Raw genomic sequence first — 25,033 nt, forward strand, 5'->3', positions numbered from 1 at the left:
TTTGGCATACAGGCTACGAATTCCCGCACCCTGTTACAATGTATGTATACAACATGAACAATATTTATATTTAAAAAAAAACATTTTATTTTCTACATTTTGGAGTCTATAATAAAATTCTGTATTTGAGAATTGTTCACCCTCACATTATTGACAACGAAACGACACGTGCGAATCAACAGAGCCGTAACCTCGATAAACCGGTTGTTTGGGCCATACGCAGTACTGCCTTGTTCTCACAACCGCACGATCAGCATTGTTATCCACATATTGCGTGGCCACAATCTCGTCCGGCGCTACCCCGTTTTCGACCCATCGCACCACGGCCGCCACCGGGTCAAATACGCTGGGCCCGTACCCGCCGCCGCAATGCTCGACTCCCGGTTGATAAAACAATCGAAAATGATTATTTAATTCGGCGTGGCTTAATCCTAACCTGTCAGCCACTCGGTTGAAATAATCGATCGGGTAATCCTGAGCATTAAACTGATCAACCCAGCCCTGGTGAACAAGCAATTTCCCGCCGTGATTAAGTAAAAAATCAGAAATCTGATCATCGTTATGATCAATCGCACGGCCAACGATTTCATCATACGAGGCAACGTCAGCATGAAAATCAAAATCTGACGTGCCATTATATTGCAAACCTTTGCGCCACAGGTTTTGCATCAAGATCTCGGTGAATGCTTGATCGAGCAATCCTTCTTGGAACACCAAACCGGCTTCTGATCCGGGGAAAAACCGATTATAAAGCCGTTTTCCTGTGACCGGATCTAACACGCCATCGTAAATTTTCTTTAACGCGTGCGCCTGCGCTTCTGTTATGCAAGATGACGGATCATGACGATTGCCATTTTGATCACTGTCATCGCAAACAAGTGTGAACGGGTCAAACCGGCACGATTCCGGGTCTGATATTAATCCGTCCACCAGGCCATCATTCGCATCACACGCCTTGATGGCGGCAGCTTGTACTAGTTGCAACTTGTTTTCCGGTAAAAAACCATCACCGGCGGTCACTCTGGCGTTGTAAAGAAACGACAGTGCAAGATGAGAATAATAAGCTCCAGGTGCGCCGGCAATAATGCCATCAAAATCTTGAGCATGTCGCTGAGCTAGAGCAAACCCTTGCGCGCCCCCGGTCGAACAGCCTTGATAGTATGACCGCACAGGTCGACTATTGCCACCGTCACGAGCAGCGGTAAAGTGTTGATAATAATTATCAATTAAGAACTTGGACGCAAGCGCGGTGTAATGAACTGAATCACGAATCCAATCTGCCGTTTGCACGACATCGTGCAAAAATTCTACATGCACACCCGCTTCAGCAGCAAACGATTGATTAAAGCTGTGGCCCGAATCTGATTGCGACGTGGCATAGCCATTGTTGACCCCGTACGAAAACACTCCCTGCGTGACGGAGCCGGCAAGTCCGCCATTGCCCATGGCAAGATACCTACCATTCCATTGTAACGGATCAACCAGCCACAGTTCAAACCCAATCGCTTGAGAAGCAGAGTTCGAGATCTGGCCGACCACTCGACAGAACGGGCGCTTGTTGTAAGTCACGCCGCCATACGGCAGCGTGGCTTGCGGCACGGACCTGAAATCAAACGTGCCAGCCCGGTAATGAGCCGTGTTTGTGATTGTAAAGTTTTCGGTTGTTTGCACATTAACAAAAGATGCGCATCGACCGGACACGGCATTATCAGCCCTGCGGCTGCCGCCATCAGCACGCAGCTGGTTCAATGCCACAAACACGACGACAAGGACATAACTTCTAAATTCGAAAAAAATAATTTAGCTAATTGCACTCACTATTTACTCCTAATAACAGTGTAACGTGAACTTACAGTAGAAACCCAATTCTGAGCCATGACCAAGTCATTGTTGGAGCCTTTGGCTTTGTTGCATTTGGTTAAAAGACGATGTCGTATTACGTGCGATGTCCACGCAAGGATCAGGGTTAAGGCATAATAACACTTGAGATCACGTAAGCCTCCAAATGGAACGTTCGTTTAAGCGCTCAGACTTCCGAAGTGTCCAAAACTTCGACCACACTAAGTCCTCCGAAGATCAAACGCCATCTGATCTCGAGGCCCAGGGTGGTCACCATGTAATGACCCTACCGGCAGGTTAAGGTTAGGAAAATTAATAATATAATCTATTACCAGCAAGCTCCAAGAAGACTGAACCGAAGCAGATAGTTGACGCTAAGGAGAGGAGAGCGGTGTCCGACGTAGCCCTAACCTGGTGTTCCGACACTACAACGTGACTGTCACGTGCTCACCTGTCAAATCGTGGCGCGTGCAAACGCTCTCCGCAATTTTTGAGACTCATCGACCCCGCCTTCGGACACGGCCTGAGCTTGCCAACGTGCCTACTCACGTTCCACGATTCCCTGCTTTTTTTTTTTGGGCACCCGACACTGTTTATCAGCATTCAGCAAAAATCTCTCTCTAATTTATACCTGGTTCATGTCAGTTTGTGACGTTCCTGCCATTTCGACCCACGATGTCGACCTGTTCCTAATCACGTTCACCCGCCTGTTTGCGTTGTGCGCGGCACAGACCGGCGTGGGTTGCAACAATATCTCTAGCAACTGTCGTATTCGCAAGCTGTGTCAGCAGTCGCCAAGGTCAAGATGGTCCTCAAGACGGACGAATCTGACTTCGCCATCGCTTGAAGTCGTGCTCGAGGAGCAGCAACAACAACAACTAGCCGAGACTACTAATACAGCAGGTCGGGCTTACGAAGCGACCTCGGCGCTTTCTGAAATATCCACTCTTGAGCACATCTTACGAACTTATGCGCCAAAGTCACCTGATGGGAACAGTACCGATGATTTGCCGCAACAGAAAGACATGCTTGATTACCACGACGATTTATCATCCTGGTGTTTCGTACCGGCGCCGGACAAAAACCATGAAGTTTTGTATCGAAAGTCACTGGACAATTCACGTGAAATTACAGATATAAGGCATGCACCGATCAAATTTAAGCAAGTCAATTATGGCACCTCCGGAATGACGGATAACGCATTATCTTCACGATTTGGCACGCCTCCTCATATTAAACCACGTTTTGAATTGTCGGATAGGGAAGTTTCTCCAACTTGTCGTGTAGAAACTAGTTCGGCAACTTCGAGCACACCGACATTGGTCACCGATATTGATACTGAAACTAACTATGATGATTACGACGGCGATGACGAAATCGAATCGTTGCTAGTTGACCCCGCATATGCAACTGCCACGCTATTACCTCACCGATCGGAAAGCAAACTATCTTCCACAACGCCAAATATACCCATCAACGCACACGGCTTTGTGTTTGTTAACAAACGAGCTCCCGCGCAACAATCTTTTTCATCGGTGGCTACGACAGCTACAACCACCACATCGGCATCTACGTCTTCGTTACATTCAGGCTCGCAAATCGACCCGTTACTTCCAATACCAATAACAGCAGGTTTGGGAAGCAGCAAACGAGGGAAACATAGATTTCGATTTTCATCAAAGGCTCTTTCTCGAAGTCATTCGGCTGCGTTGGCCGAAGAAACCAGTGTTGACACAAACGCGGTCTCACCTCGATCAAATTCGGACACGGTCCCTGTCAAGACGCAGTCACAGCAGCAGCAACATCAGCCATACTATGTTTTAACTAATCAAGGAGTCCGTCTTGTTAGTCCACAAGGCAGCCTCGATCAAACTAATAGGAGCGTATTCCTTCAATCACCTACCGTAGCATCAATGGCTGGCAACAAAACAAGCAAGCTGACTGATGGGCAGCGGTCACATTCTACTAGTGGCTTGTCTTCTACGTGGCGATTAAAATTTGGCAGAAGGCACAAAACCTGATAACCAAATATCTACTACTTGTATATATAACTAGTTTTTACTGTATGATAGTCGCGTAATATATTATGTAATGTGCGTGACTATAACTAATTAAAGATTTACCTTTTAGATTAGGATAAGGTTTTCCATAATGGATTTTTAGGTCGGTGCAGCTTCTTTTGCCTCGTCTTCTCAAACTGTATATACTGACTACACTTTTATGATGCAGACCGTATCTTGAATTATATATTTTATATAACATCCCATTTTTTGCTTATATATATGCTGAAGTCAATATTTTACTGGCTGACGTCTCGTCGGCGAAGGAGCAACAGCAACAGCAGGGATATGACTGCAAAGCTTGCTACTGGCTCGCCAATCATTATGCACAACTCCATTGACAGTTCATTGCATCCACATGCCAACAGTTTAGACCATAAGTTATCATTTATAAGGCGCAGTCCATTGAAATTATTCCCGTCCAACGTGGCCAGTATTAGCATCAAGCCGCGGCGGTGGCGGCATTATTATCACAATTCGGCAGGCGGGCCGATCCCGGACATGAAGTTGCAAGCCGCCGGAGTGATTTATGGTACCAGGACGTATGACTGGGATACTACGACTTCGACGGCCGTGTCATCCCCGATATTCCCTAGTTTACCGTTAAATCACAACAATAACAATTACAGCAATAATGGTAACACCAATACCAATAACAAGCTTGTCCGTCGAGCGAACACAATGCGGCGGATAATAAACATTTCTAAGAGCATGTTGCGACATAAGCCGTTGCCACCGCTGCCACATTTGACAAATCATCGTCCGCATGAGCAAGAAAACATTAATCACGGCAACGACATGTTCCGGGTCATTACTGCATCCGAGTCAGATGATGATAACAGTGATATTGAAGTGCCGGTACCAGATGTGCTTGGAATCATGATGGTCAATGACGATGAACCAACGGTATTGCTAACCTCTTCTAGCCGAACAGTAGACATCAGGGAAAACCGGCGGCGATTTTCGTTTGATGATTTTTCCGAAGCCGGAACCTTACCAGGTGACGATTATTACGTTGAAAATGACTACGGAGACCATGACGAAGACTATTTGTCGCTTACGATGATCAATTCTTCATTGAATAACTCGCAGCCACCAGTGATTGATTTCGGACCGCAGCATGAAATATTGTTGCCCGTCAATCAATCGCAGAAGGTTTTGTCCGCAGATGAAATCGCTGACTTGACCAAGTTTGAATTCACTGACGAGTCATGCTATAACACAATTGACTATACCGGATATGACGATAGCGAATTTGATGACATGTGGATTGATGAAGTTAATAATGGCATCATGATTCATGACCATGATAGCTTGTGCGCCGACTTGACCGGGTACGATGATCAGGCTACCGCACTATCTTCTTGGCAATCAGTATCAGGTGAACCCCATGATTGCAATTTACCGCCACAGATATTAGAACAACGCCACGTTGTCGCATACGTTCGTGCCAGTCAGGGATGGCTTGTCGAACGGAGGTTACGCAAAGGCAGATGGGACAGTCAGCAAAACGTCAGTCATGATGGCGGATACGAGGCAGATGAAGAATCAATAGTCGGTACTGAACGAGTTGGCAGAGGATTAATTTAAGAATCTTTTTGTGTTGTATTTTTTTTAAAGTCATTTCATTGGTATATTGTATTTTTATTGGGGTCTCATTTTTTTTTTGTTTCAGGTGTGATTTGTTTTTGCGCATAACTGGATGAAAGGTTTTGCGGGGTTGCATTGATTTTTATTGGGTATTTAATTAATTTTTTTTTTTTTTTTTTTTTTTTTTCCACATGATAAATAAGAAAAGACGGTCATGTATTATTTGCACCGTTCCAACCAATGAACTACGAAAAAAGATATACAAATTGTAAATAAGTCTCTTTCTCGTCTTCGTCAAGTTTACTCTCCTAATTCCGTGCTCTCGATTTTTTATACTTTGCCGCGCATTCATTACAAAACCATTGGCCCTTTGGTGGGGCAGTCAACCCTACGCAAGGCAAATGGAACCATTCCCGTTTACAATCCGGACCATCACAGCCCACCATTTCACCATAAGATACTTGTTGGCAATAACAATACACCGGTTCGCTCTCGCCATCGTCCCTGGAAGGCGAGACCGGATCCGATGCCTGTGGTGCTGCCGCGGGAGGCCGCCTGGAATTCCGTGACTGTACTGCTCGTCCGCTGCCTCGTCTGGACGATGAGGATGATGTTGATTGTTGATGAGATGGCGTTCCCTGCCGTACAGGACTTTGCCCTCTTGCGTTCGTATCCGCGGCTGCAGATGCTGCAAAGTTTGCACCAGACGATATTGACAAATGGCTGCCACTGTTGCCGCCATTTTGTCCTGACACGGCATCCTTCTTGTCAGTAGTTTGCTTTCGTCGTTTCGCCACCGGTGCGTACTCTGGAGTGTCCTGGTTCCTGTTGCTGCCATTGCTGTTGTAGTTACTGTTGGCGTTATCATTGTGTGTATGTAAATTTACCACGCTTGCGTTACCGTAACTGCTGGTTCCTGAATTGTGAACGCCATTCGCATAATGTAAATCAGCATTTTTGTTGTTGCTGCTGCTGCTGTTGATGTTAGTGTCGCCGTTGTTATTTTGGAGATGACTGGTGCTACCGTTGCTCGTTTTAGTATTTCGCTTCTTACTGGAAATTGACGATTGCAAGGTGCCATTGTTAATGTTGCTAGTGTTGACGTTATTAATGCTGTTGTTGTTGATGATGTGGATGTTGTTGTTATTATTATTATTACTATTATTGTCGTCTTCGATTTGTTGCGCGGCTCGTTTGGCGGCAATGGCTTCCCGCCGGCTCTCGCTGCGAGCACTAGCCTGAGTCTGTGATTTTGCACCATCATTATCCTTGCCGCCGTCACTAATCAATGCTGGGTGTGTTGCCGGCCCGAATATGACACTGTCCGGCAACTCGCCGCCAGTCGTGATGCGGTCGAAATCTTCGTCCAGCCTGCCCATCTGTCGTGCCACGGCTTCACTCGCGTTCGTGGCCACTACCGCCTTCTCGTCAAAATACGGTACAAGTTCACCCATAATTTGGTGCAACTCGGCAAGTTGTTGCAGGCGGGCTGGATCTTCTTGCCCGGTGGCCAGAAATCGTGGAATCAGCACGGCAAGCAAGTTGGCGTAGTTGGAACATTTGGCTTCTAATTCACGCAATTGAGAAAAATATCGAATTACTTCCATGGGGAAAGCTTCAAGAAAATCTGAAATGTCGTTCAGTCCCGGGTACAGATCCGTGGGTTGTTGCCGCCTGGCGTTGGCCCGGTCAACAGACAATCGCCTTGATTCCTTGGTCGCTATCCGTGCCGATTTCTGTCGGCCTGTCACTGTAGAGCCTGACATTTAGAATTTAACAAAAAAAATTCCGAATAATCGGTAAGTCAAGTTTGCAGGCTAGCTTCTCGGGGAATTCAGAACTCCAAATAGAAATACAATTTTCATGGAAAGGCCTGCCCAATCTGTCTCCGCCGAAAAAAGGCGTTCATTATGAAGGACGTGGGATAACAACAATTGCGCCGCATGCACTCAACATTGTAAAGTTTATGCGATAACCATGCCAAAGCATTTTAATTATGCCAGCGTCGATACGGCCGGAAAATTATTATATTATATTGATGGCAAGTCCCCCGTAATCAAGACTGCAACACAAAAATTAAATGAGTGCTTGTGAGTTGTGTAAGAGTCGAAAGCCATTTTTGCGAAGGCCAAAGACTGGGCAAAAGATTTGTCAGGAATGTTTTTTCCATGTGTTTGAGACCGAGATTCATAACACGATCAAGACGGCAAAGCTGTTTCATCGGGGCGAGCGGGTAGCTATTGGAGCTTCTGGTGGCAAGGACTCGACTGTGTTAGGTTACGTTCTTATGACACTTAACCAGCGGTATAATTACGGTGTCGAGTTTGTGTTGTTATCGGTGGACGAAGGCATCAAGGGCTATCGGGATGATTCGTTAGAAACCGTGAAGCGCAACAAAGTGCAGTATAGCATGCCACTGGAAATTGTCAGTTACGTGGAATTATACGATGGGTGGAGCATGGACAATATTGTTGCCCAGATCGGTAATAAGAATAACTGCACGTATTGCGGCGTGTTTCGTCGGCAGGCGCTCGACCGTGGCGCCCAGAAGCTCGGCATCCGTCACGTCGTGACCGGCCATAACGCAGACGACATGGCCGAGACCATTCTCATGAACTTGCTGCGTGGAGATACGGCCCGGCTGGACCGGTGCACAGAAATCATTACTCAGTCGGCCGATTCGCTTGTGAAGCGGTCCAAGCCGCTCAAGTACGCGTACGAAAAGGAAATCGTGCTGTACGCGCATTACAAAAAATTAGATTATTTTTCCACTGAATGCACTTATTCTCCAGAAGCGTTTAGAGGTACGGCACGGGCGTTAATTAAGAATTTGGAAACCGTTCGGCCAAGCGCGATCGTGGACATCATCCGGTCTGGTGAAACGTTCGTGCTCAGCCGGCGCCGTAAGGGCACGAAAGAACTAAAGATGGGCACGTGCGAGCGGTGTGGTTATATTTCTTCTAACCGGATATGCAAGGCCTGCGTTTTGCTCGAAGGGCTGAATGCTGGCAGGGCAGCCGTGCAGGTGGACTCGGCAGAGCCGCTGGATTCAGGGAATGCGGCCATGCACAAACGGCTAGAACATCTTAGTTTTTGAAACGTGCATGAAGGAGAGGAAAAGAAAACCATGTATATTTGTGTGTATATTATAACTTTTAAGTGTATATTAGAACCTATTTTATAATGCAAACTGCAGCAAATGTGGCTACTCAAATTCTAGTTGATTGCTTCGCTCTAGCAAAGTCTTGGTTAAGCTGTCTAGTTCATACAGGAATATTATAGCATCTTTTTGATCCTGATCGTTTGCAAGCGTATCATTCTTGACATACGTCGTGCCTTTCCAATCGCATGCTGAACCGTATGACACGTTCCAGACCTTATTCTCTTCCGGAATTGCCTTAAGTGCAGCCCATACCGGCGCCAACGCACCGTTATAACTCGAAACCACATGCCAGGGACTTCCAAGCCATCTTGCAATGTAAAAAAGTAGCAGCATGCCAAACGTGGTGAACCAATTAAGATACTCCGCAAATATTGACGTGTGGCAAATGCCCGGATGCGTTAAATATATGTCAATGCCGTACTCGGCTTGCCATTTTTTGGAAATTGCCGTATGCAGAAGTTCAAGTTCTTTTTTAGAGTCCACATAGGGCTGGTTCGAGTGAATAAGTTGAATGTCATCCTTGTTGAATGGATTGGCAATCTCGGCTTCAACCGACGAAATCAAAATCACGCGACCACCTTTTCTTAAAATATCGACAAGTTGTCGCAATAATATATAATTGGCCAGCACGTTAACTTGAAACACCCAACCAATGGCATCACCAGACGACAACCTGCCCACCCGCTCGCGCTTAAACCGTGGATGTGTCACGGCATCCTTGGGTCCGGACAACACTTCCACCACCGCCGCAGTCCAGTCCACTCCAGTAAAATCCCCAGCACCAGCATTCAAAAAAACGTAGTCGATATGCGTGTACCGCGACTTTAACTGGTGCGCGATTTCCAACACCGACGTCACGGACCCCAAATCAAGCAGTACGTAGTCAAATGATAAAAGATCCCGATTGGGTGCGTACTTGCGTAACTTGCTTATCGTATCCATGACCTTGCGCAAATATCGAGCCGTCAAAACAATCGTAAGCGGAACAGATGTTGGAATGGAATCCAAAAGTCTGCAAGCAATGCCAAATCCAAGTCCGCTTAATTAAAAAAAAAAAAAAAAAAATAACACATTAGCCAAATAATTTTTTTGTAGATTATCTTGTATTTCTCACCCATTTGCCCCAGTAATCAAGGCCACCCGTCTTGTGGCCATGTTGCTCAGGTCCAGAGGTGGATAATACGATTTCTTAGAGTCCTCGACAACTGCCATAGTTTAAAAGATTGCAAAAGGAGTTCTTCTGGCTATCTCGTATTCGGACCGAACACGAAAAAAATTAAGAAAACCTTGGCAACAGTTTTAAATGGACAATGCAAGCTGAAAAGGAAATGAGAAAAGTGAAATTTTTTTTGATTTTCTAGTGTAACAAAAGTAAATATTTAATGAAACATGTCACACGCCTATCCTGAAATGGTACAGTCGTTTTAATTTTCTTGGTTATTGTAATCGACTGACTTTGACAGCTTTCTCAGCTTGTGGCAGGGTACGACCCCCTTGTCTATACACGTCGGTAATACCTTACGTAACCTAGGTGGCCTGTCAATGTAGTTATCCACTGATTGTACTTACTTAAAACGTTTGCGATTCGGCACAACCCGCAAAATATTTAATATGTAAACCAATAACTATATCGGTCCAATTAGGGCTCTCCCTCTAATCGTTACAGCCATTTAGCCACATGACCGCACTCGCCCTATACTGTAGCAGGCTTCCATATATAAATTTACTTATTGTAACTCCATTCCACAATTTGGATGATGGTTTCACATTTCGTTGCAAGATATTAATCTTTTTGATTGCCCAACTTTTATATTTATTTTCAAGTAATTGCTAATTGGCAGCCTGGTTTCATGAGGGTGATGCGGTAGCTATGTCAAAATCCAAGTTGGTTTTGATTGCTTACCTTGAAAGGATTGGCAGGTTGCGTACTTCCTACATATTTTATTTATGTTACATATATATCATTGCATTGGAGTGTACATGATAACGTTCGTGTCAGTTTCCTCGCGTTATGACGTGAAAACGACGCGCCAAACACCGTCTTGGTAAAAGGGGCAAAAACGCGCACACGCGTAAACGCGTAGTTTAAATTGAGTTAATGCCAGGGGTTGAGTAAAGGAAAGAAAAGACCCCTGGCGAAAGTCCCTACCACCCAAGAGGAAATTTTCAATCAAGATCTCTTTTTTATCTTTAAAATATCTCACTCGTGGAAATTTTTCTTTCAGTTTGTTGGGTCTTGCATATAAAACATGTCGTCGCCACCGCCATTTTTTTCGTCTGACGTGCCAGACATTCCTCAATCGTCCGACAGCTTGGCTGATACGCAGCCTGTTCAACAACAGCCCAGTCATGCAGGTGTCTCTTCACCAATCTTTTACCCTTCTTCATCCCCAGCTCCTCATCGAAGTGATATTGATTCTCAAACGACTCCTCGTGCGTCTGCAAGATCTGCGGCAACATCAAGGCGAAGCCGACTGGACGAGGTGTCGTCTCCTTTGAGGTACTCGTCCTCTTCTCCGGCTAGGGCGAGAAGCAGCAGTGTCACAGGCAGAAGATCTGTTCATAACCTTCAATCAGAACTGTATGTACTTGTAACTTGCTATTTGTTTTATATGTTTGCTAACCGATATATAGCTCACAAGGAAGTGCTGCCACGCCGCGGCAATCTAGGCGTCGAGGAGACATTCATTCATCCGGCCTTTTTTCGACCCCAATTCATCAACAGCCTGGTTCCAGGCACGGTACGAGCAATACCGCGCTGCAATCATCTGATGCAGCCACCTTTTCTGCTGCTGATGACCAACTGTCATCAGAAGCCAACCACGTGCCGCATCGGGTGGTTTGGGGTACTAACGTGTCCCTTAGTGAATCCACCCGCCAATTCACCAACTTTCTACTTAATTTTCGGAAAAAATATAGGCTTCGGCATGATGGCATCAGACTTCTTCCTGGTGAGGGAGAAGAACTTGTTTATGTCGACATGATCAAGGACATGTATAATTTAGGAGTCACCAATCTCAATCTTGACGTGCAGGATTTGAAATCATATCCGCCATCCGTCAGTTTATATTATAATCTCCTTCGATATCCGCAGGAACTAATTCCTGTCATGGATCAATCTCTTCGTGATTGCGTGGTTGAATTTTTGGCGGGTGAACTGAATCTGCCCGAGGCTGAGATTGCCGCACATGAGAGCAGGAATATTTACAAGGTCCGGCCATTTAACCTGAATGCTGAAGACGGTGCTCAAAAGGGTCTTCGTGAACTTAATCCTGGTGATATTGACAAGCTCGTAGCCGTGAAAGGTCTAGTCCTTCGTGCTACGCCGATCGTGCCCGACATGAAAGCCGCGTTTTTTAAGTGCTCGGTTTGCAATCACGTCACGATTGTAGAAATCGATCGCGGTATGGTTACAGAGCCGTCCAAATGCCCACGACAGGCTTGCCAAAGCAAATTGTCCATGCAGATCGTGCACAACCGGTGCGAATTTTCTGATCGGCAAGTCATCAAGCTTCAAGAAACGCCGGACGTTATCCCTGCTGGACAGACGCCTCATTCGATATCACTCTGCGTGTACGATGAACTTGTGGATGCGGTTAAGGCTGGTGATCGAATTGAAGTTACTGGTATTTTCAGGTCTGACCCGGTTCGTGTCGATCCTCGTAAGCGCACAGTTAAGAGTTTGTTTAAAACCTACCTTGACGTTGTTCATATTCAGAAAGTGGACAAACGAAGAATGGGGCTTGATATTAGCACGCTTTCGTTGGAAGGAGAATTTGCCCAGCAAGTCGCCACGCAAAGCACGACAAGCTCTGAAGTTGAAGAAACCAGAAAGATTACGGAAGAAGATATTAGAAAAATTAAGGAAATTTCCAGTCGGCCTGACGTTTATGGCTTACTTTCTAGGTCTCTTGCTCCCAGTATTTACGAAATGGATGATGTTAAAAAGGGAGTATTATTGCAGCTCTTCGGTGGCACGCATAAGACGTTTGAAAAAGGTGGCGCGCCAAGGTATAGAGGTGATATTAACGTACTTCTTTGCGGTGATCCCTCGACTTCTAAATCGCAATTGCTTCAATACGTTCATAAAATTGCTCCTCGAGGTGTATACACATCCGGCAAAGGTTCATCTGCAGTCGGCCTGACTGCGTATGTTACTCGCGATCAGGATACGAAGCAGCTGGTTTTGGAAAGTGGTGCCCTGGTGTTATCTGATGGCGGAATTTGCTGCATTGACGAATTTGACAAAATGTCTGATTCCACACGGTCGGTCCTTCACGAAGTCATGGAGCAACAGACTGTGTCTATTGCCAAGGCCGGTATTATTACTACGCTAAATGCCAGGACTTCTATTTTGGCATCAGCTAACCCTATTGGATCCAAGTATGATCCGAACTTGTCTGTTCCGCAAAACATTGACTTACCACCGACTTTGCTCTCGCGATTTGATTTGGTATATTTAATGCTTGACAAGGTAGATGAGTTTAACGATCGCCGGTTGGCGAAACATCTTGCCGGAATGTATCTGGAAGATGCTCCTGAAACGGCATCACCCCAAGAAATTCTCCCTGTGGAATTTCTTACCTTATATATCTCCTACGCACGACAACAAGTTAACCCCGTCATTACGGAAGCAGCTCAGGACGAGATGGTTAAGGCCTACGTGGAACTTCGTAAGCTTGGTGAAGACGTTCGTGCCTCCGAAAAGCGCATCACGGCTACCACTCGGCAACTCGAATCCATGATCCGCTTGTCGGAGGCTCATGCCAGGATGCATCTCCGATCGGAAGTTCAAGTCGAAGATGTCAAGGAAGCCGTGCGGTTGATTCGATCGGCCATCAAGGAATACGCCACTGACCCGCTTACTGGCCGTATTGACATGGACTTAATCCAAACAGGTACGTCTGCAGCGCAGCGACGAATGCGCACTGATCTTAAACGCGAATTGGTCAGGATTGTAGACCAGCTCACGGCAACGTCCGGTGGCGCGGCTCGGTATTCGGACATTTTGAGAGCGTTGAATGATCAGGCGAATGAACATGTGGAAAATTTGGAATTTGGTGATGTCATGAGAGGGTTAGAGCAAGAAGGAATTTTTAGTATTGTAGGTGACGGTGCACGAAGAATGGTTAGACGGATGGGTACTGTCGGTTGATTTGATCGTTTGCTTCTTTTTTTTTTATTTGCTGGTGTTTTATGTGTTAACATATGGTGGACGTCTATAATATAACTATTTTTTTAATATAAATTGGCTTGATCTTATATAACTGCATTCATTTATGAAATCCAAATAAGCTATACCTACTGTTCATTATAATTTTGATTTAGAGCATAAGCAGAACAAAGATGATAATGTAGCGGTATCATGAATCGACAATCAGCGTAAAGTGTTATTTTATTTGACGCCAAAAGGTATATTGTTAATTTTGCAAATTGTAAAATAAGAACGTGAATCATGGTTTGACAACTATTGCCACCGTAATGGGACAGGCGGGACATCAAGTCCTGGTTGAGACTGATATTTTACCGGAGCCGGTAATCCATTGATCGTGCAGTCAACAAACGATCGAACAAAATATCGCTTGCAGTAGTTAATAAACACACGTTCATTATCATCCGATGAACGTTCGGATTCTTCGTAATCAGTATAATCCACAAATTCAGATTCCAAAGTGTCAAACAAGTGCGGATCAATCGAGACTTGCTCATCTTGCCATCCATTTCCCACCGCATTTGCAGGCGGAAGTTCCAATGGCTTAAATAAATGAGGCAATATTAATTTCATATAACGGAACCTTACAATTGACTTTTTTTTTGCCCAAGTTGTACTTAAATAATCAAGGGCGTGGCTGTATTGTGGCGTGCACATGGTCAATTGACTTGCCATGGACTGGTCCCACGTTGATTGGTCATAAATACGTTCCATAACTGCTTCCCTGGCAAGCTGCTTAACAAAATAAGGATCAAGTTTAGGAATGGCAAATTCATTATCTTTTCTGGCACCATCACGGTCATGTGCTTTGAATGCAATATGAATATGCCTGCGAACCGCCTCTCGGCCTCGCTTGGCCAGCAGTTTGAGTTTGACGCGAAAGCCGATTTCAGGTGACAAATTTTCACTCGACATTATACCTAGCTAAGTGAAAGTTAAAAAAAAAAATTAAAAAGGGTTTAGATTATGTATGGATATAATAATGGCTGCGTAAATCTGGATCAAGCCAAATCGTGATCCCCTCGGCTGGTTTAGCAGACAATCTAACGTAAAAATATATAGACGCGTTGCGATTCGGGCCGAATCAACAAACGCGTTCAGTTTGAATATATATAAAACATATCACAATCTTACAATTTCTACTACATTATTGAATCCGTATGCTTTTGTTTATTCTAATTAGGTATGAAAAGTTATATTTGACTTACGGAATTGGCAATAACTAAGAGCGTTAATGGCAGAATCAAATTGTAAAAAAATACACAATCGGTTAGTAATCATATATAGTTAGTTAGTTAACTACAACGTGAACCAGGGTAGATTACGCTGAGCCGATCTTGTGAACACTAGGCACTCTCCACAAGAACTTCACTAGACACAGAATAGGAAGAAGGATGAACAGAAGTTATCTATAAAGGGCTGCGCATTGCAACATGCTCCGGCATATGAGAACCCCAATTTGGCAAAAATTTTTTCGCGTTTGTATAGTAATAATGATTGAATCATGTTTTTATGGAGCAAAAAAAATTACTTAAGAATTGATATTCAATAAAACCAGTGGTACCAAAATTTTCAAATTTGTTACTGCTTTAATTACAAATCTCTGTAAACCAATTGATTATCTCGTGAATGAATTGTAACCGTATTATAGTGTAAAAGATGGAGAATGATGTTTAACTTTAAATCTGAAAATTATTTTTTGAGCGCGATTATTGAAATTTATTTTTTTAACTATACTCGTTTTAAGTTATGATCTGTAAGAATGAACAAAAGACCAGAACTTGCAGAATTGCTAGAGAGGCTAGTATCGCCTAAAGAGGACCCTAAGAAAGTGAGCGATTTGATCATAACATGGGTCGAGTCGTCACGAGATGAGCATTTGAACACAATACTTGAGAAAACTGTGCTAGAGCTTGGATCCGACAAACCTGGGAATCGTGCAGTGTATGGTGAAGTTTTGTCAAAGGTTGGTGGTATATGGTCCATTTAAGTGGAATGTTTTGCTGATATAGAAACTTTTAGCTTTTGGAAACACAGTATGAATATATAAAGATTGAATCATACCGTAAAGTGTTAAAGATCGATTCTCTGATCTTAAAGGGAAAACCAAAAGATGTATGGTTTTCTTTACTGATTTATATTCAATCGGACTAATTTGAAATGTTAGAGCGATGTTCATGGTTTTATTCGGGCACTGTTTGCGCTTCATATTTTCTTGTCGGTTAATAAGTTCCGGTCGTCAAAATCGATTACTCTTGCTTTTCAAGATTTGGTTAAACTAGCAAATCGAGCGGAATGGGGGTCAGAGATTTGCGTTTTAGTGTTACTACGTCATCTTCCAATAACATCTGCCGACTTATTGACACCGTCGCTAATGCATTCCATTACCTCATCTTTTAAAAAGACGCCAGTCACAAATAACGCAATCGCAGTTTTTTTAACTGTGAAGGCCTTGTCATCACAACATAACATTAATCTTGATGTTGCTGATCGAAAACTTATAACAAATTCAGTAGGCGAAATAAAAAAACTAGGTGCCAAGATAATCAATAACGGAAGCTTCGTGAAATTATTTAGTGTGGGTGATTTGTATAAATCTGAGTCCCTTAGTGATGAATGGAAATGGAATACAAGGTATCATTGTGTTTATGATGCCATATTTCAACTAGAAAACAAAGAACTTAGCGATTTCATCAATAGTGCGGCACCTTTATGGACGAAGTCTGATAGGCAGTCTTATGTTGCAGTTGTAGCTTCGTTTTTAAAACATGGGAAGAATGCTAATTTGTTAGTTCGAAACGAGTATATTCAAGAGATTATTGTTGAAACTATTAGGAGCAAAAAGCAAACAAATTTGTGGCGGGAACAGATTTCAAGGGCACTTCTACATCGAGTTAAAACAGGACTTTCTGAGTATTCAACATTATTTCGTGAAATCGTGACTGATTTTCCAGATTTTTTTGCCAAAGATCGCACGTTAGATGGTATTCTTTCATTCGCACCTGCTCATTCTGGTATTATCCAAGCATTGGCTCTTCTGTTTAAAGCTCCACCGAAAAATTATTTGTCGTCCATCGTGGAGTTTCGAAAAAAGATTTTGAACCATTTAGTTTTTTTCCTAAGGCCAAGTAAGAATAAAGATGTTGTCGTGTCGGATGACATTGAGTACGCATTTAGATTACTTTTAAGTACAGCATGTTTTGTTAAAAGTCCCGGTTTTGAAACTGATTACGCAGTTGATCCCACTACGGCAGAAGCTGCCAAGTTATCTATTACGGTAGTCATGAAATTTCTTAATGACACACAGGCAAAACTGTCTTGGGATGATGAACGAATCAAGTTACCCGTCGCGGCAGCTAAACAAATAATTGAACTACTTCAGCATGATCCTCATACATTTGAATTGCGAGATCATTATGAAATAGATCGTGACGTGTTTCAAAATTCTGTTGAAATTTTGGAAAAAGTTGCCACTCTTCGAAAGAGCCAACGAAAGCACAAGAATGCGAAAACTGACTTAGAGGAAGCGAAATTACGTGTTCAATTGGTCGAAATTTTAGTGTCGATTGGGCTCGTTTTTTCAGTTCTCGGAATATCGTTATGGGATGAACTTTTGGATGTAAACAAACTGGCAAGTACAATTCTTTCAGAATATGCATCAAGTACAAATCCAAAAATAAAATCAAAGTCAAAAGTGGTTGATGACAAAGAGATTGTTGAACAGAACTTAGGCTCAGTTTTGGTAGAAACCTCGTTAGCATTGTCAACAAAAAAGTCTAGCGTGCTTAAGAGTCTTTGTCAAAACTTGATCAATTGGTTTTCAGAGTTTATTAATGCAGACGCTTTGCAGCTTCTTTATGATGTGCTACAAGTAAAAGAAAATCTTGAAGGGCAGAACGAGCTATTTGACGTTCATGATGATGAAGAAGATGATGAAGATGAAGATGAAATTGACGAGGAAATCGACAACACTAAACGAAATGATGAAGCTGGTGAAAGCGATGATGACGATCGTGATGACGACGTGAATGACGATGAAGATGAAGATGATGACGATGATGACGATGATGATCAGTATGCAGAGTTTGCTGCTAAGCTCGAATCGGTTTTAGGCGTAAAACGAAAACGTGAGGATGGAGAGGATTCAGGATCCGATGACGAAGATATGGATGACGATCAGATGTTGGCCTTGGATAGCAAGATTGCATTAATGTTCAAAGACAGAGTGCAAGGTCACAAAGACAAAAAATCAATCACAAAAAAGAAAGTAATTAGCAAGCAAGCCAAAGAAAACGTGATTTTTGCGAAATTGAGAGCATTGGATCTTATTTCAACTTTTGTCAAGAGCTTGGCAAAACAGCTGAAAGATAGCAACGGCGTCAGTGATCGTGACGGTCGCGGTGGCTTAATTCTTTCAGCTTTGATACCGTTAACAAGGTTGTTGAGAACTACTACAAGTGATGCTATTAAAAACAAGATTTATAACATACTACAGAGTGAAATCACAAGACTCCGTTTTGTCACTAGCGCTACGGAGTCCGCATATGAACTGTTAGATGAGATCTTTGAAGAGGCAGCACATACTAGTTCCACTTTGCATACCAAATCATGTGTCTCGAGTTCGTTGTTTGTGGCAAAGGTTATATTTGATTCCAGCGATAATGAGGATCGGCCCAGTGTTCTAGCGCAATTAACTGGTGTTTATTCCAACTTGATGACTCAATGGGTTGTTAATCCAAAATCAACAGTTTCTAGTTCATTGTTTATAGACTTCATAAAATGGGTTGGTACAGAAAGGGGGAAGCTAAAAATCGAATAGTTAATTAAAATTACAATTCTTCAAATAGATAATTACAATGACTTAACAGGCAAGCTAAGAATGACGCTTATTCTCATTTTCCAAACGAGAGTAAAGCATATATAGAGCCATTTCTTTAAAAAAAAATGCGTTAGCAATGGTGAATAAAAATCCTTATATCTAAAAAAAAAAACCCTTACGATTGCTGTCACTGGTGCCGGTAATTGTGACTAGTCTCTCATTACTATTTTCTTGCTGTTCGTTGATTTTAATGGAAGAGCCAGATAACTGTCTAATTTCATTAATCTTCATTCCACTGTTGCATTGTTAGTAGACAATCTCCATCAATCAATCGCGATTCAGCACGTACCCTTTACCGATAATGGCGCCGACCATGTCGTTCGGGATATAAATCTGCTGAATTACTTGTTGACCAGGTAAGCTGTGTGCAGCTTGTTGTTGAGCTTGCTGTTGAGCAGCTTGTAAAGATGTCGTTCCAACATGTGGAATAATGGTAGACGCAACAGTGTTTCGCTGTTGCTTAGTGTCCACAGCCGATTCTTTCGTAGAGGCTTGTGCCTCAGTAGACCCCCCATTTGTAATCCCCACCGTATTGGCATAATCTGAAGCGCTATATCCATTCGGACTCACCCCGTAAGGATTAAACGGCGTGCGCACGTTTTTGTCGACTTGATTCCTCCAATGATTATCCCTGCCAAACACGCCGCATGCTGGTAATGGGTTGTAGTGCTGAATGTGAGTCATCGACAATTTTTCAGTTTGATCATAAAGATGCCGAGAAATTATTTCAATAGCTTGCTGGATAACGTCGGCCGTTCCTTTAATAACTACTGCACGCTCGGTTGAAAGTGGGAGCAAAGAGTCAGAAATGTTGATTGTTGCTCCCGTCGTTTGCTTGATTTCAGTTATGCGATTCCCAGTGCGTCCTATTATGGGACCCAAAGCCTGATGTGGAACAACCATCCGCAGGGCGCGCTCATTAGTCGATTCAGATTGTGAGCCGTTCTCAATTGATTCATCATCGACTGTTCTCACCAACAACCCGCATGCCTTAAAAAAAAAATCCAAAAAAAAACATTAGAAGATTCAAAAACAATATAAATTTTTAAAGTCAAACATACCTCAGCAACTCCTTCAATTGAACCGGAAACAGTCAGTATTCGTTCCACCGTACCCCTGATATTTTCACTGAATGACGATCTAACGCCTGTCAACTGCTTAATCTTTGAAATCGTCTCTCCTTTTCCATTGATTAACGCTGCTGCTTCACTTGCGGAAACCAAACATCTTAGTTGTATCCACGATTTAGAATTGCTTTGCGCATTGGTGTTTGATCGTTTGAGATCGTGGCCAACCGAGTCATTCGCATCGTGGCTCCGTTTCACTCCAACACTTGCCATTAGTCTTTCTACCAAAGTTTGTATATATAGTCTCCAATCGAGTTAGATTTAAAAATCGAATTTGGTGAAATAGTATAGTCCTTGGCCTTGTTTTGTTTTGTTCGGATATATGAAATTTAATTAACGTGATTCGCGGTCGCCGAACAGAAAAAGATAAACAGAGTTTTGTTTAGCACCGCGTCTTCGCTTTGTCGACAGCTTTATATTCTACTGATCAATATATTTCAGACTTCATATTTTTATTCCAATTCCTTTTTGTATAAATCCACAATAACACCAATTAAAAAAGCATAATGGCAAATTTAAAAAAACAATTATTAATGCTCGTAAAAAAAAAAAAAAAACTTTTAGTTATCCAACCAATTTTGAGTAGAGATCTTCAAATAATGTAGGCTTTTCACCCACTGTCGACGATGTGGAAGCATCTGCAGAACTTGCTTTTCTAATTAATTGGAAAGCGCCAGTTCCGATGCGCATTGGTTGTCCCAAAATAATACATTCACTTACACCCTCAATAAAATCAGTTTTCATGTGGAATGATGCATCAAACAAATGATCAGTAGTTTTCTCGAACGATGCCAGTTGAAGCACACTATCTCTCATCTTGGCTAAACCAAATCGAGTGATGCCAAGAACTTCACCTTTAAATGTCATGACATCTCCCAGTAATTGAATGTGACGGTGATCGACACTCATACCATATTGAGACATAGTTTCACCAATCTCACCAATGATACTATGCCTGGCGGCTTCGATTCCTAACGTTTGACGCATTTCCAAAACGTGGTTTGTAGCGGTCTTCGCACCCACTACACCGTCAATGTTCATTACCGTACGAAGACCATAGCCTTCAGCCAACAACTCATTCTCCTTGTTGTTATTGATATTAATGACCGCTCTAGTAATAGTCGGAATGCCATGAACCACAATTTTCGGCAAAACTCTCTGCAGGTGTTGTAATCTATAAAACACGTCAAGGTCGGCTGCTACTTTGGCCTTCCTCTTTTCTTTGTCGGCAATTTCTGGAACATAAACCCGAATGCGATCCTTGCCCATCACTGACACATCTGAATTTGCAATCTTTAACTTCGGAGCTTTAATTATAGCCCTGGCCACATCTTCAACCTTAATTTCCAGTTGCAGTTTCTGAATGGTTTTCAAATCCAATCTACATGACAAGTATGCTCTTGTTTCAAGATACACGTCTTCGATATAGTAAATAATCTAGAAATCGTTAATTCGACTCATGCAAAACGCTTTAGCATGCAACTTACATCTTCCAAGTGCGTCTTTTCAACTCTTCCTTTAACCATTCTGGCAGCAAATTCGTCAGAGTTATTTGCCAACGTTGCCTTAATAATCGGTGTACTAATTGTCTTCGATGCATTAATAATCTCCTTAATACGAGGCACACCAAGTGTGATATTCATACTGGCAACTCCAGCAAAATGAAAGGTTTTTAACGTCATTTGGGTTCCAGGTTCGCCAATACTCTGTGCGCCAACTGCACCAACGGCAGTACCCGGTTCGACCTTTGAGCGCTCGTACTTCTTTAGCACTTGTCTTAAAAACTCACGCAGTGATGCTTCGCTAATTCTAAGAATTTGATTAACTGTAATTTCGGAAAATTCTTTTCCGGTCTCTTCCAGGCTAGAAGAAGTTTCAGTATCCATGTCATAGTCGTTTCGCAAAGGATTCAAGCCACGGCGGCTTCGTAAATCAGCCAATTTTTCAGCCATAGTAAAAACAAAGTCTCGCACGGTCTGAAAAAATACGCGTTCAGACTCAAACTCATCTACCGCTTCCAATTTAGACTCTTTCGTTCCGTCATCCTTTTCAATTAACACGTCCTCTTCCTGTCGAATCGCTTCTTCAAGTGGAACAAGAATTTCATCAGTCACTGCTTTAATTTGATATGGAAGTAAAGCAGTATCATTGTTATTGAAAGTTATGTTCAGCGCATGTGACCAGGTGCGCACAAAGTTCACTGGCTTCTCATCGCCTTCCATATCAGCAGGATCGAGTCTGTCACCACCATATTGGAACTGCACTATACCATTGCTTGAAGTTCTGACAGTTGAATCATACTGCATCGACAAGTCCTCGAGCGACTTCATCAGGCGACGAGACATGTATCCTGTCTCGGCTGTCTTGACTGCTGTGTCAACCAAACCTTCACGGCCTGAGATGGCATGAAACAAAAACTCGGTTGGCGTCAGTCCAGAGTAGAATGAATTTCTAACGAAACCCTTTGAAGGCGGCTGCTTGGAGTACTTTGGGAAATGCGGTAATGATCGATCTTGGAATCCATTCGGGACACGCTTTCCGGATATAATCTGCTGGCCGACACAAGCAACCATCTGCGACACATTGATTGTTGAGCCTTTAGATCCACAAGTAGCCATAATGAGCGGTGAATTCGATTTATCCAACTCGCTAATACAAATTTCTCCAACCTCTTCTCGGACTTTAGACAAAATTCCAGAAATCTCCATTTCCAAAGTCTCTTCTTCGTTACAACCAGGCTTGGTTTCAAGTTTACCTTCCTTAAGTTTGACAATCAAATCATCGCAGTTATCGTACGCTTTCTCGACCAAAACATCTTTCTTGCTATTCAAAATCGAACCAGGAGTAACGTCATTAATGCCGATGGAAAATCCTCGATTGCCCAAAAACCTCGCACAAAGCTTTGCCATTCTGCCCATTGTCTTGATCGCTTCATCGGCACCGTAGTCTCTTAAAATTACATAAAACACTGAAAATTTTTTTCCATCTCCAAGTGTATTCTTGTCCATAGAACCGCACATTACTTGACTGCCCCTAATAACCAGGTACCCATCATTTGGCGACATATCTGAGGGATAGCCCTTCGGAGGTGCTTTAAAAGTCTTGTTCTTGGCTTCCAAGTTAATTATAACATTCGAATGCCGATTTGGCTTAATCATTAATCCAAATAGTTGCTTTCCGGTCCATAAGGCAACTGGTTTTTGGATGGCAGGTGGGGGTAAATCAAATTGCAGTTCGCCATCAGACATCATTGCAGCAAGCATGCAAAACTGAGCTCTGTCAAAAAATGCATCCTTTTTCGAAAGCAAGAAGCTTCCGGTAATGAAATCTTGTGTGGCAGCAATAATAGGTTCACCATTTTTGGGTGTGATCAAGTTATTTTTTACACCCATTAAGTTCATTGCTTCTGCTCTTGCTTCCTCAGTTTGGGGTACATGCAAATTCATTTCATCACCATCAAAATCGGCATTATATGGAGTGCAAACACACTCATTCAATCTGAAAGTTCTCCAAGGTCTGATTTTCGCAAAATGAGATAAAATCGACAATCGATGAAGTGATGGCTGACGATTAAAAAGAACAATGTCACCATCTTCCAGATGTCGCTCAACCACGTCACCAAATTGCAATTGATCAGCAATCATATCTCGATTTCCGTACTTCAAATATCGCTTGCCCACTTCATTTTTTTTCATTAAATAATTAGCACCAGGATAAACATCTGTACCATTCCGGATACGTTGCTGAAGCTTGACCTTGTTTTGCCTGTTGACAGCCTCAGGAAAAGTTAAAATCTTGGCTACTCGATCTGGAACCGCCACCTCGTTAATTTTCAAGTTTGGATCGGGTGAAATAACTGTTCTACCAGAAAAATCCACTCTCTTGCCAGACAGGTTACCTCTGAATCGACCTTGTTTTCCCTTCAGTCTCTGGCAAAGACCTCTCATCGGCTTTGCTGGTGCACCGGGACCAGAAGTGCCCGGAGTATCACTGTTGATATACATTGCAACGCATAGTTGTAAATAATCCCATTGTTCCATCAAGTTTACAACAGTCATGCCTTTATCAAGACCTGACTTGATCAACGATGATGTCCAAACAATATCCGTGAGTTTAACAGTAAGATCGTCTTCGTTACTAGCAGTTTCTTGTTGAACAGATGGGCGAATACACACTGGAGGCGCGGGAATGTATTGCCAAATAAACATCTCAGGACGACCAACCTGCGGATCCATTCCCAGCAGCTCACAATCTGAAGGCAAGATTCGTTTAAACATATTTAAAACCTTGAGTGGATTTAAATCATCCATCGCCTTCTTTTGAAACTTTTCAAAATCAGGGAGAAAAGCCTTTGCAGATTGAAACGAATTCTCAAAATCAACTTTTTCATCGACCACTTGCTTGCCTGCGTACCTGAACTTATCATGAATAATCTTTAACGGTCCAGCTTTTTTCACGACACCATTAACTGATCCACATTTCAGACATTTACGCTGTTTTTTGCATTGTTCGTTGACTTTCTTTAAAATTTGCATTCGTCTCAAGTTGTCGATACCCGGCCGACGCAGCTCAGCCAAAAATTTCTGCCTGGCGACATCGTCCAGTAGCAATTCAGAACAACTCTTGCATATATTCTGCAATATAGAAATTATGCTCTTAAAATAGCCAACGTGAAAAACAGGAAGTGCAAGCTTCACGTGACCGAAATGACCCTGGCATGTTGCAAGTTTTCCATGGCAAGTCTGGCATTCCGTAAAGCTGTTTGAAATACCCTGACCAAAAACAAAAAGAAAATTTAGATTCAATACCTTTAAAAAATTGAAAAACCATACCATTCGTCGATCTAATGCACCATGCTCTTTTGGCGCTCTGCCTCGTTCCAAATCAAATAACTCTCTGGTGGAGACTTCGATTTCAGCCTGCTGTACAATCTCTTGCGGAGAAAGCACGCCAAAGCTGACAGCCATAATCCTCTTGGGAGGATTATCAACCAGTGACTCTTTCATTTGCTATTTCTTTTGCTCTAAGATAAGTGAATCCAGCTACAAGGCTACTGAAGAGAAGAAGTTTAAATTCGGCAATACTCAATGAGCATATTTTGTGTTTTGCAGCCAAAAAATTATAGTTTAGAAATCATTGTGGTTATGTACATGATTAAGTTAA

At 42.8% G+C, this 25,033-nt stretch overlaps 11 protein-coding genes across 11 annotated transcripts; 5 read left to right on the top strand and 6 right to left on the bottom strand.

Annotated features, from left to right (window-relative positions):
* Nucleotides 1–81: 81 nt before the first annotated feature.
* Nucleotides 82–2,321, bottom strand: V1514DRAFT_327029 (Tannase/feruloyl esterase). Its single transcript, XM_066926899.1, has 2 exons — nt 1,854–2,321; nt 82–1,780 (listed from the first exon to the last, which is right to left on the bottom strand). Exons 1-2 carry the CDS (start codon nt 1,886–1,888, stop codon nt 148–150), a joined length of 1,668 nt encoding a protein of 555 aa, XP_066784859.1. The 5' UTR covers nt 1,889–2,321; the 3' UTR covers nt 82–147.
* V1514DRAFT_327030 (uncharacterized protein) lies at nt 2,037–3,939 on the top strand. The gene has a single exon (XM_066926900.1). It carries the CDS (start codon nt 2,478–2,480, stop codon nt 3,858–3,860), a length of 1,383 nt encoding a protein of 460 aa, XP_066784860.1. The 5' UTR covers nt 2,037–2,477; the 3' UTR covers nt 3,861–3,939.
* Nucleotides 3,940–4,400: 461 nt separating this feature from the next.
* On the top strand, nt 4,401–5,489 carry V1514DRAFT_277214 (uncharacterized protein; the record flags this gene model as incomplete). Its single annotated transcript, XM_066924949.1, has 1 exon — nt 4,401–5,489. The coding sequence occupies one exon, from the start codon at nt 4,401–4,403 to the stop codon at nt 5,487–5,489; it is 1,089 nt and encodes a 362-aa protein (XP_066784861.1).
* Nucleotides 5,490–5,678: 189 nt separating this feature from the next.
* V1514DRAFT_303721 (uncharacterized protein) lies at nt 5,679–7,255 on the bottom strand (the record flags this gene model as incomplete). Its single annotated transcript, XM_066925609.1, has 2 exons — nt 5,679–6,297; nt 6,505–7,255. The coding sequence occupies 2 exons, from the start codon at nt 7,253–7,255 to the stop codon at nt 5,798–5,800; spliced, it is 1,251 nt and encodes a 416-aa protein (XP_066784862.1). The 3' UTR covers nt 5,679–5,797.
* A 276-nt stretch (nt 7,256–7,531) lies between these two features.
* V1514DRAFT_327036 (uncharacterized protein) lies at nt 7,532–8,703 on the top strand. The gene has a single exon (XM_066926901.1). It carries the CDS (start codon nt 7,570–7,572, stop codon nt 8,584–8,586), a length of 1,017 nt encoding a protein of 338 aa, XP_066784863.1. The 5' UTR covers nt 7,532–7,569; the 3' UTR covers nt 8,587–8,703.
* Nucleotides 8,695–9,807, bottom strand: V1514DRAFT_346561 (uncharacterized protein; the record flags this gene model as incomplete). The annotated part of the gene is made up of 2 exons (XM_066929273.1): nt 8,695–9,691; nt 9,767–9,807. The coding sequence occupies 2 exons, from the start codon at nt 9,805–9,807 to the stop codon at nt 8,695–8,697; spliced, it is 1,038 nt and encodes a 345-aa protein (XP_066784864.1).
* An 887-nt stretch (nt 9,808–10,694) lies between these two features.
* Nucleotides 10,695–13,928, top strand: V1514DRAFT_226310 (MCM2/3/5 family-domain-containing protein). The gene is made up of 2 exons (XM_066924725.1): nt 10,695–11,233; nt 11,287–13,928. The coding sequence occupies exons 1-2, from the start codon at nt 10,902–10,904 to the stop codon at nt 13,805–13,807; spliced, it is 2,853 nt and encodes a 950-aa protein (XP_066784865.1). The 5' UTR covers nt 10,695–10,901; the 3' UTR covers nt 13,808–13,928.
* Nucleotides 13,904–14,885, bottom strand: V1514DRAFT_327042 (uncharacterized protein). The gene has a single exon (XM_066926902.1). The coding sequence runs from the start codon at nt 14,777–14,779 to the stop codon at nt 14,120–14,122; it is 660 nt and encodes a 219-aa protein (XP_066784866.1). The 5' UTR covers nt 14,780–14,885; the 3' UTR covers nt 13,904–14,119.
* A 723-nt stretch (nt 14,886–15,608) lies between these two features.
* On the top strand, nt 15,609–18,868 carry V1514DRAFT_327043 (DNA polymerase phi-domain-containing protein). Its single transcript, XM_066926903.1, has 3 exons — nt 15,609–15,830; nt 15,887–15,979; nt 16,032–18,868. Exons 1-3 carry the CDS (start codon nt 15,627–15,629, stop codon nt 18,681–18,683), a joined length of 2,949 nt encoding a protein of 982 aa, XP_066784867.1. The 5' UTR covers nt 15,609–15,626; the 3' UTR covers nt 18,684–18,868.
* Nucleotides 18,843–20,083, bottom strand: V1514DRAFT_341409 (uncharacterized protein; the record flags this gene model as incomplete). The annotated part of the gene is made up of 3 exons (XM_066929055.1): nt 18,843–18,978; nt 19,033–19,733; nt 19,805–20,083. The coding sequence occupies 3 exons, from the start codon at nt 20,081–20,083 to the stop codon at nt 18,843–18,845; spliced, it is 1,116 nt and encodes a 371-aa protein (XP_066784868.1).
* A 177-nt stretch (nt 20,084–20,260) lies between these two features.
* On the bottom strand, nt 20,261–24,977 carry V1514DRAFT_350894 (uncharacterized protein). Its single transcript, XM_066929429.1, has 3 exons — nt 24,703–24,977; nt 21,358–24,642; nt 20,261–21,307 (listed from the first exon to the last, which is right to left on the bottom strand). The coding sequence occupies exons 1-3, from the start codon at nt 24,874–24,876 to the stop codon at nt 20,435–20,437; spliced, it is 4,332 nt and encodes a 1,443-aa protein (XP_066784869.1). The 5' UTR covers nt 24,877–24,977; the 3' UTR covers nt 20,261–20,434.
* Between the last annotated feature and the right edge of the window lie 56 nt (nt 24,978–25,033).

The sequence above is a fragment of the Lipomyces japonicus genome (genome assembly GCF_038497905.1).
Source record: "Lipomyces japonicus strain CBS 7319 unplaced genomic scaffold V1514scaffold_8, whole genome shotgun sequence".
NCBI lineage: Eukaryota > Fungi > Ascomycota > Lipomycetes > Lipomycetales > Lipomycetaceae > Lipomyces > Lipomyces japonicus.